This window comes from Sceloporus occidentalis, unplaced genomic scaffold, assembly GCF_023333645.1.
Source record: "Sceloporus occidentalis isolate IW3139 unplaced genomic scaffold, rSceOcc1.0.p SCAF_17, whole genome shotgun sequence".
Classification (NCBI taxonomy): Eukaryota; Metazoa; Chordata; class Lepidosauria; order Squamata; family Phrynosomatidae; genus Sceloporus; species Sceloporus occidentalis.
In genome coordinates, this window is record NW_028316997.1 from 4992583 (window position 1) to 5003978 (window position 11396).

Consider the following 11396-nt stretch of genomic DNA (forward strand, 5'->3'; position numbering starts at 1 on the left):
TTCTTAAATATAGTAATCTTAACAATATATTTCCATTTAAACAAAATGTGATCAAAGCTACTCATCAAATACCATGAAAATGCCAGAGCTTAAGCCTTTCTCTAATTGTTTAAAGTATCACTCCTTTATTCAGTTGTTTATTTGGCTCTTCCCCAGTTCTGTAGCTTCCTCCTCATCTGGACAAGTACACAACTGCAATTGTAATTAGCGAGATTGTAATCAAACTTCTGTTGACCTGCCAAATGTGTCACATTCACTAATGACCAAAATGAAAAAATGCAACTCAGTGCTAATTCTTTGGAGACTGGGACTCGAAAGTTAGCTCTATTGGTAAACATCGTAGCTTATTGAGATGTGAAAATACAGAAATGAATGAGCTGCTAAATCCTAATAGTTGTGGCAGAAATACACTGATATAACGTTGTTTGCAACTGGCTTGAGTTTGATTCACTTGAAACAGCTTTTTGATCCTACTCAGGAAGGCCTGGCAAGGGGGCCAGGGTTGTTGCCCCTTCAGCTGCTCTACTTTCAACACTTTAGGCGCCTACTAGAAGCCTTTTGTGTGTCCTGCTTGCAATTCAGCGAATATCAAAGCCACAATAATTTTAGACAGCATTTATACCCTGAGGGGATGCTGTCTGTGTTCCTATTATGAGGTTTCTACACAGCCAGCTTTGATTAATGTGTGACACCTAGGACTGGATAGTACCCAAAAAGCACATTGTCTGTAAAAGGTATGTTGTGCCATTTTGCTGGGCTTGCCCTCTCTAAAGGTGAAAACTGCCTAGTCAGGGCCATGTGATTTTTATGTTTGATCATGTTTTGCTTTTATTTCTTTTTTGGATACATTTTACAAAATTTACTGAAAATATACCTTTTTAAACCTATGTTACATAGCTTCTAAGCCCATACTGCACCGTCTACAAATGCTGTCTGTAAGGTGATAGTTATGAATGTGTCACCATTGAGGATTTCCTATTCATATCCTGCTCTTGTCTATGGTTGAGAGCTAATCTTTCAGCTACGGTCTGTAATGAATATCACACAACATTCAATTGCTTTATCAATTCCTCGTAAATCGACTCAGTTTAATTGCAACATCGGATTTTATAGTATCTAAATGTTGAATAATAGATCTGTCTGTGCTGTGTCTTAATGGTCTTATGAAGGACTCTGAGCTACTAATGACTTATTGCACCTTCATAAAGTAGCATAATTTTAAACTAAAATGTCACCTTTTGTAAGCAGTTAGTTGACTAATCTCTTTTGCCAAAAGACATCCTTCAGTGTAGAGATGATTGAAAAGTCAATAAATACTTTTAAACTGCAGGTGACCTTTCTTGGCAGTATATCAAATATTGGTAGTCAAGAAAAAGAACATTACGATGCTTGTACATGAATATCAATAGCTGCTGAATATTTTCATAAACTGGATGTATTATTACATTTTCGGTTAACATTTAAAATATATATTTTTATATTACATGTTCAGGAGTGGCAGTTCCTAACACGGCAAATAAAAGGAGATGTTGAATATCAGTTGATTTTAGTAGGTATTTGACACTATCTCTCTTTAAAGACTCATAAATAAATTGCAATAGGCAATAGGTGAGTGACTGAAGAAAGAAAGTTGCAGTTAATGCAGAACATTCAAAGGATGATCATGTTACTACCAGAATACCTCACTGATTCCCGATAAAATTAGCCAAAAGACTAATGATATAGGAAAACCAGAAGGAATGGACAAGGGAAACTGCAGTTCAACCTTGATAAATGTAAAATCTATGCAAGTAGTTTTTGAGTCAATGTTACTGGCAGTTTTGTGTACTGACAATTTTAATGTTATTATTTTCCCTATTGTAATAGAACTACAGAAACACTCTGAAAATAAGTGTATTGTAACTTGTACAGTACTGGAGAGTCTATCTCTGGAAGGATATCGATAATCTGGAGAGTGTTCAGAGAAAGGATAATGGTTTGCAGGATAAAAATCATCAGGAAAACTCCAAAGATTGCAACAGCTATATCTTGGAGAAAAGGGAATCCTTCCTTTCTTGCCTATGAAAACTTCGCTTGTCCAGTATCTGGTTCTTGGTACATTTCTGTTGATTAACATATCACTGGAGAGGTTTTTATATTGGCCCTGCACATATACAATGTTATAATATCCCCTCTAGGACCCCGCTTTTCTGTAGTATATAGATGCAGCTGAGATCTTCCAATCCCCTTATTAATTGTGGGCATCTCCTTTGTATCTTTTCTAGTTCCATAATGTCACTTTTAAGGACCAGTGCTCAGAACTGCATCGCATTTTCAATGTGAGGTCTTACCATTGACCTATAAAGAGGCAAGTAGACAGCTTCCTCCTGTGAATCAATACCCTGTTTTATGCATGCCGATATCCTATTTGCCTTTGCAGCTGCTGACTGGCATTGTGCACTGTTGCTAAGTCTGTCATCTACAATTATTCCTAAATCCCTCTCCTTAGTAGTTTTTCCAGGGAGATACCATTTTAAGTATGTGTTGCGTTGTTATTATTTTTCCCATAATGCATACATTTTACATTTTTCTATTTTTAACTTAATTTGCCAGTTGGCTGCCCATTACCCTACTCTGTCTACATCCTCATGCACAGAAGCAACATCAAGGTTAGATTGTATTACCCCACCTAAGGCATGGCTGACAAATGAAACGTGGAAGAACATTAATAAACAAAAAGGAAGACTCAGGACAGAGCCATTAGGTACTCCACTTAATACCTTGGCACAGTTTGATAATTTTCCATATACAACCACTCTTTGCATTATTTCCAATCGAAGTGCATACATTTATTCCAATCCAAGTACATACATTACTAAGCCTATTTCTGACAATTTATACAGTAACCTTTTTGTGTGGCACTGTATCAAACGTAGCAAAGTCCAAAATAGATCACTGCCACTCCTCTTTGCACTGACTTCTTCTTAGAATGCTATTAGGTTGGTTTGACAAGACCTGCCATTCACAAAACCATTTTGACTTCTACTAATGATATTCTGATTCAAGATGTATTCTTAAATGTATGCCTTTAGCAAATAATCCTTCAAATCATTTCCCTACTACGGATGTCAAGCTCACTGGCCTATAGTTGGCCGGCTGAGATTTTGATCCGTTATGAAATATGGGTATCACATATGCCTTGCACCAGTCTACTGGCCTTGAAATTAAGGATACTGCTTGCTGCTTCCAAGCTTAATGAGCTGCTGAAAGTAAGCAAAATAATAAATATTTAACATCTCCATGTGATCTCTCACTTTTTCAAACTCGTACCACAACGTGGTGGTTGAGGAGAAGGGAGAGAGCTTTTGGATAGGATGTTGATCTGTTAATATTGCTTCCCCCAGACAAACATTTACGTATAAAAACCACAAGCTACATAGGTAGTTTAAATAAGCTAATTAATTCATGCTAAAAACTGTGGTAATATCCCTTTACCCATGGGCCTACACAACCCAGTGCAGGCCTAAAACAGCACCCAAGATAACAAGCTCCATTGAAGCTCGCTTTTACACATTATCACATGAGATTTGTTTACTCCTGCACCACTTGCACATTCATTAACACATTCATGCACTTTGTTATATAATAAGAATAAAGGAGAATATAATGTAATTTTATGTTATAATAGATGCTCTCATATGGGGTGTTCAGTGGAAAGACCAACTCCAACTCAAGGAATGTTGTTGGATTACATTTCCCATTCTACTAATGTAGTTAAAGCATTCCTGGTCATCATGTGATTTGAACTTTGATAGTAACCATGGAGCTAGCCATTAAAAGTCTCTAGTTTCATCTGTGTTGCATGGATTGTAGTCTTTTCACTAAGAATAAATAAAAACATGCACTATAATTCACCTAAAATCCAAAAAATTGTGAACTCACCAATTCGAAATTTGCCTTCCCATTGCATGCTATGTTTACTACAGATTCCTGCCTGTAAACCTATATATGTCTTTTATTAATACAAGAAAAGGCAACAGAATAACAAATAAATAAAAATGGTGATTACTGATGAAAAATTACCTTAGCAAGATGCACAAGGTGAACTTCTCTAATCAAAATATTACCTTCAAAGAACTGTCCTCATCAGTAATCATTTCCCAATTAATGTTTCCAATTAACTGACATCACACATGCATAACCCTCAGTTGTTCCTTTGATTGCTTACCTGGTAACTTTTTTAGCAAGTGTGCAAGTCTGACTCTGGGAAAGAGCTATTGAGAAGTTTTATTCTCAAGTGATGCAGTCTTTATAAAACAAATTGCCATTGTGTTTCCTTTGGCTTATTCGATCCTCTAGTCGGTTTGGAAAAATTAGCCCTTGTATTTGAGTACATTTAAAATAATATATTGTGGTTATATTAACATATTTTTTTTTTTTTTTTTTTTTTCTCATGCTACTCACATATTTTAATCATTACAAGAGGTATGTATAAAATGCATTGAAACACATGATTATTGTTGGTCAAGGTAAACCAAGAAAAATGTTTTACTCAAAATAGTTTTTACATGAAAGTGCCTTCCAACAGATTTGGTGGGGTAAAGTCCATAAAGACATTCTGTTCTGTGGAGCTGGGCAGCAAGACCATGAATAAACCCCATACAGCCATTCTGGATTCTAGACTGTGACTTCTAAAAACAGTTACATTGAAATCAGCATTAAACAACTTTTACAAAATTATTCAAAAGGGTGCTCGGAATATTAGCAAAACTCAATGCATTTCACACATAATTTCCAGACCATAGAAAACTTTATGTAGAAGCCAAAAACATACCAGCGACAAAGTAATCATTTTAATGCCAACACATGGAATATAGCATTAAAAAAACCCCAACCCTAATCCTAATTTAAATTATTTGCTTATCACCAAACCACATTTACATCTGCATAGGGACAGCTTCCTATTCTAACATAAAGAATATTCACTTTAAAAAAATCCAAGGTAGCACAAAAATCTTTGAGGATAAACATAACAAACAGTAGAGTCATACGTAATAACACCACGGACCGTGAACAACTGAATATTCCTTAATAATGCTCTCACAAACCTAATAAAGTTTGAGCACATAGTACTAAATCCAAATCAAACGAGTTGATCTTCAGCTCCGCTTTTTGCAGCATACCAATTGTGAAAGAGAAAACAGGAGGAAATATCACATAACATTAAACCACAAATAAATATTTATCACCAAAAGCAATATCCCTCAGTTTCAAAAAAAAGAAAAAAGCACAGTGCAAAAAGAACCAGGAAAATACTGTCCCCAGGAAACAACCTTCAGAAGTACTCCAGCTTCTGATCACAATAATTGACATATAAATGTAATTATGCTTTTTCCCCTAAATTTTTTTTGTAATAAAATGTGTTCACTATTTTTAGCGGGAAACGCCAAAAAAGATATTCATTAAATACAAGGGTAAACAGACAACAAAACAAACATCAGCAAACATAAGAGTTCTTGCACTACTGGCTGTACCACATTTGCTGTAAGGTGCTTCTGCTGTGACAACAATGTGTGTGCAGACGTCACTTAAGTTTTCCTTTGATCGGGGTTTAGATAAGGAAACAGAGCACGTTGTTCTGTGATTATGAGATACATTCGCTAAAATGAGTATGTGAATTGGAGAAGTTAACAATCTATTGTCAGAAAAAGTCTAGATTGAATCCGGTCCCTTATATTTAATCGATTGTTGTGCTTCTATTCATGGATAATGCTACAGAGTCTATTCCATAATACTTTATCCAGATCTTTTTAATATTGTCTTACGTTACGGAAAAAGACATATGATTATAGAATTGTTTACTTTGAGAGCCAGGTCAATTAACAAAGGTTAGGGTAATCAGTTGAGTTGCGGAGGTAAGCCATCTGTCCAATCAATAGCAAACAAAGAAAGCCAACTCACGCTGCAAACTATCTCATCATAAAGAGTTTTTTAAATGTTGGTATTCCAAGTCAAGCTGCTGTCAAGTCTATAACAGAGACAGCGTCAGATGTGTTGGCTATAACAGGTCAGTGGCCTTTTCTGTCGGTCGGGCAGGCAATCAAGCTATTTGTTGAGTCTGTCAGGCCTACTGGGTCAATTTCCCTTCTCCTAAGATTTTGTCAAACTAGAATCTTGACAGTCAACTTTCTGGGAAGAAGCAGATTGCTTGGCTACTGACACTGGTTGACAAAAACTGAGGAGTGGAGATGAGTTGCTCCTTTTTAGCCAACTCAATTAAGTAGGGCTGAAAAACTAGACTGTAATCTTTCGCAATATACATTTCAGTCCTCCAGCATACTGGAGTAGACTGCCTCTTCTTACAATATCTGCACGGGGGAGATAGGGTAACCAATCTCTTGCGGATCTGAACTAAAGATCTACATGTGCTTCTATAAGGAAAGCACTCTGTTGGGGAACTTGATGATTAAACACTGTACCACCACATGCCCATTAAGCATTTGCATCTACTGAGTGAACATGAACATTAAGGTACATGCATATTTTCAGACCTAGAGTAAACAAAGGCGGGACTCACAACAAACTGCAGAGTCTCAAATCAATATGGTAGGTGATGGTAATTGTGTGAATTGTTAGTTACTATGATTGGCTGAAAACAGTCTTTTGTGGGTTCATTCTTACACGTAATTACTTTAATAGAATATAGAAAATTAATCTCCCTCTGCATTGCCAAAGCACAATCTCTTTCCGTACACAGTGTTTTGTTTCCGACGTATCTATTCATGAGAATGAATCATGTAATTTTCCCATTTTATTGAGGACTGTTCTTGCGGTTCCAGCTGTGTGTTCTAAATAAAGAGACTGCGTGATGTAAAATTCTGTCCTATAGGAACGAAGCACAGGTCACCAGTGCTTACGATACCTGAAGTCTCAGTGGGATTCACTAGCGGTATAAAAGTGATAGGATACAGATTTGACCCTTATTATACAAAATACAGTAGATACAGAAATTTTGCTGTTTTAAACTATATACAGAATGGCAAATATGGTCATTTTGCTTTATGATCCAAAAAATTTAGGATTTTTTTTTGTGGTTTTCTGTAAGGCAATTTAAGATTCAGTTTATTCTGCTTTTCAGTAGGTATAAAGGATGAAGGGAGATGCCTGTTAAGACTGAATGTTTTATCTTCAAAAGAACCCAACTGTGGAAACTGATTACAGAAATACAGAAATAAAGGAGAATCTGATTTCTGCACTGGAAGCAATGCACAGACTGTAAGGAGGGAGAAACTAAATACTCCCTTCCCTTCATCATTATGAACATCTCTAGACTTTAACTCTAACGTGTCCTCACACAAACAACAATAGAAATATTTTGTCATTAGCAGACAAACACAGGTATAGCCAAAGGTATGTGTAGCCAAGCACTGCACTGCAGCATATAGTATCTGAGATGTCAGTCTAATTTTGTCCTTTGCCCTTTAGGAAAGAAACAGATCAAACAAGCACAACAGGGTTGTGATCTCAGAGCTACGAGACCGTAAAATTAAAAGGATTTGATCAAGTCAAGTGTTAGTGTTTGAGATGACTAATTCATTTTAATTCATCAGATTGAGCTACTTAAGCCTTGGTCACCCCAGTGAATGGTGCCTCATCCATTGGCAGGTGGCAATGAAAAGATGTTTGATAATCCAAAAATTAACTCCTTGATGGTTGGAGGTTTAAACATATTTTGCTAACCACATAAATATGGCTGTTAAAATATACTCATTATAGAAGCTTTCACAAATCACAAGGCACATCAATGTTGTCCTTCTATCTCTTATCATTGACATTAAACCTACAATACAATGTGAAGTACTGTAAAATGAGTGCATATTAGGGCTGGAAATGCTCACATTTTTGAAGATTAATGCTCATCTGAAAAACAGTAAAGGTGAAGCACTAACTCATACATTCTATCTAGAGTGCTTATGGTGATACTGATCTTAAATGTCTGACCAGCAATACAGCATATCAGGAAACAAGAAACTTGGCGTTAGAATTAATGATACCCTTAGCAATAAGTTTTGAAATGTTTTTCCTTATTTGCTCAAAACGTTTACACCATGAATAATTAATTATTCTTCCTAAAACTATTTATGCATAAAAATACATATTATGAGTGATTTACCTTAGGGGTTTGATTTAAACTACTAGACTATGAACAAGTATGGTGCAAATAGATAAAGTGGAGCAATCACCATGGAAACCAACATAATCATCCTACTAACTGCTCCACTCCTACCACTCTACACTTGATTACCTTACACACAATCCCTAATACCAAACATAAGACAGGAAAGTGACTACAGGTCATTGTGTGTGTATATATATATATATATATATATATATATATATATATATATATATATATATATATATATATATATATATATATATATATATATTAGTTTTTTTTAATTTCCAGAACTAGCCTTATATTTGCCTCCAGAAGTAATTAACAATGTTTTAACAAAAAACTTTTAACAGTGATAGAGCAGGTCATTTTTATATTCAATTAATGTTCAAGATCGTTTTGGAGTCGTGCTAACGAGGCTCTGATCACATTACCATGAAAATGTACATTAACACTGCAACTGTGAGGGCTGCCTCACATACACAGTCCACTGTATAATTAGCCCCCTGCCACAAGAATCTTGCCAGGAAGAAGTTGAAGAAAGAGTGAAAAATCTTTGGGCACTCCATGGAGGTACAGACGTGCCAACAGAGCACCATCACTCTGCACTGTATATAGACTGTTAAACTGCTGGAGTTTAGCCAATGTCACTTGCAATTTGTCATTGATAGAACAGCCTATTACAACAGAGCCTAGAACACATGTATTGTATGTTGAGAGACAGCTAGTTTCCTAAGTAAACAGAATTTAAAAAGTATCCAATACAATACAGAGGGTGATTTAATTTACCTTCTAATCTAGTTAGTGTCTATATTAATATGAAATATCTACAACAAACCAAATAAAAAAGGACAAGTAACCCCTTCCTTAAAAGTTCCAGTTATTTACAAACAATACATCTGGATTCCATGTTTGCAATTGAAATTCTTTCTTGTAAAGATATAAACTTTTATAGCGTGCACAGGCGTTTACATGTAAGTCGGATTGTGAGTACTCACCTGTGCCACTTCATACAGCAGTTTGTAGTGCTCCTCTCGCTTCTGAAAAGTGCACAAATTGCAACCCATTGTAATCTGCACAAATTTGGGAAGATTTCTAATTTCCTGTGTTCTGAATGGCAAATGCTTTGACAGGGAATCACCCTCCCGACTTGAGTACTGCTGTTCATCAGTCACTCCAGCATGTAAACACAGACACACCACTGTTAGCTGCAAGCATCAACCAGGACTGTGTGGCAAGCTCCTCTCCCCATCGTCTACGCTGCTATATCACATTCGCACACACACTCCCCCTAGTCTCTGCATCACTGCACATGACTACACAGAACCCAGCTCATGAATATTAATACAACCTCATTGATTATTTATGACAGATCATGTTAATAGGGAGGAGTGTCATAGCTACTCTTGATGACAGATGAATATTCACTAATTAAGAAGCAAATGTACTGTGGTTAAACGAAAAGTGCCAGTGTCAGTAACCTGAATAAAGAGACAGACATCATACAGGTATAGAGAAGGTTGTTGTAGAATATAAAGGTCCATGATTTTATGTGGGATACTCATAGTGCATACTATATCTGATATATATACAGTATATATATATATATATATATATATATATATATATATATGTATATATATATATATATATGTATATATATATATATTCACAGATCTAAGTATCAAGTACATGGTTACATTGTGTGTGTATATATATATTGAGATGTGGCAGCTGCAGGGTTAAGCCATGTACTACTTTATATTGATATGACTGAGAGACTGAATGTCATCTAAAAAGGCAAAGCAGAAATTGTTGTTACTTCATAAATATTGTATTATATCATGAACATGTTACATGCAAACAAACTCTTTCCAGTTGTCAAAATATTTCCTTCTGTAGAACAATGGGATCAGATGAATTTACAGAGCACTTCTTTATGACAGGTGACAGGCAGGCATATCATTCACAGCTTGCATCATCTAAAGGTAATTAGACTGGCAGTCTCATTGACAATAAAAAAGCTGTCTGTTACACAAAGATCACTGATGGGAGGCTACCTTTAGATAATAGTGTCTGAAATTCATCTTGCTTTGAGTACAGCCTAGAGATATCTGCAGACCTGAATTTGGCAGCTGCCCATGTCACAGAAGTACAATGAGCATTTCATTGCGTAGTTTTTAGATTTTCATTCTAAAACAAGTTGGTTGGATTTGAATGGAGGATACCCTAATCTCTCCATGCCAGGAATCATTCCGTAATCCATGGCCAATAATAAATTGATTTACATATTTGCTAAAATAGTGTGCAGAAATCTGTCAAACCATAATGCATTCGTATCGGTTGTTTTGCTATAATCAGATGCTTAAACTATTCTATTCTATTCTTAAAATTCTAGATATGCATATAACGCATTCTAAATCTTGGCCTGGTTTAAATCCAGGCTTACGCAGGTATATCTGACTCGGACAACCTCGGTATCAGGTAGAGGAGTTTAACTTGATCATTAGTCTCTAACGATAACTAAGTGTAAACACTGCAAAAGCTGAAATGCATATAATAATATTTAGCTTTGAGTACATTCTGTGGAGAGTGTTTGGCTAGGTTTCCACTTGGGTTTTTGTCCTGCGTTTTTTTCTTGATGAAAAACGCCAGGAAAAACGCCAAGAAAACTGCCACTGCATTTACCTGCGTTTTGGTGTTTTTTCTGGAGTTTTTTCTGGCGTTTTAGCCTTTCTGTGGAAATTGCTTTTTTTGACCTTAGGCAGTTTTTCCAGCCTTTACAAGTTAGAAGTTTCACCCAGCTAAAAGGGATTAGGATAAATGGCAAGTATCTGCCCCCTGATGTCATTTACTTGGTAGAGTTCTACTTAAACACCCCGGCGGACCCTTTTGTCACTTTTCTGTGGTTTGTAAGGCGTGCTTTATTCCGAATGTCTGCTCCTCTAGGAAGATTGGCCCCAAATTATGGTGCAAATTGTTTGCTGTTGCTTTTGGCACGCAGGATCCAGTTGATGCGTTGCGTATGTTTGTTTGTAATGGCATGTTTGTTCCCAATGGTGTAAAATTCAATATGAACTTTGTTTTGTGTGAAACTGTTTGTTTCCAGCCTATTTCTCGTAGGACACGCAGATACTGGGTCCATCCTCTGCATTGTAACTGTGGAAAAAAACGCCATAAAAAACGCCAAGGCAATAAACCCACATGGCTTTTTCATGGTGTTTTTTCTCTCCCATAG

At 36.1% G+C, this 11396-nt stretch overlaps 1 protein-coding gene across 1 annotated transcript in view; it reads right to left on the bottom strand.

Annotated features, from left to right (window-relative positions):
- LOC149302773 (PDZ domain-containing RING finger protein 4-like) overlaps positions 1 to 9225 on the bottom strand; it is a 61867-nt gene extending 52642 nt beyond the window's left edge. Inside the window, exon 1 of the mRNA XM_089482062.1 lies at positions 9157 to 9225. Coding sequence (XP_089338188.1) covers positions 9157 to 9225 — 69 coding nt within the window. The remainder of the gene's footprint in view (positions 1 to 9156) is intronic.
- Between the last annotated feature and the right edge of the window lie 2171 nt (positions 9226 to 11396).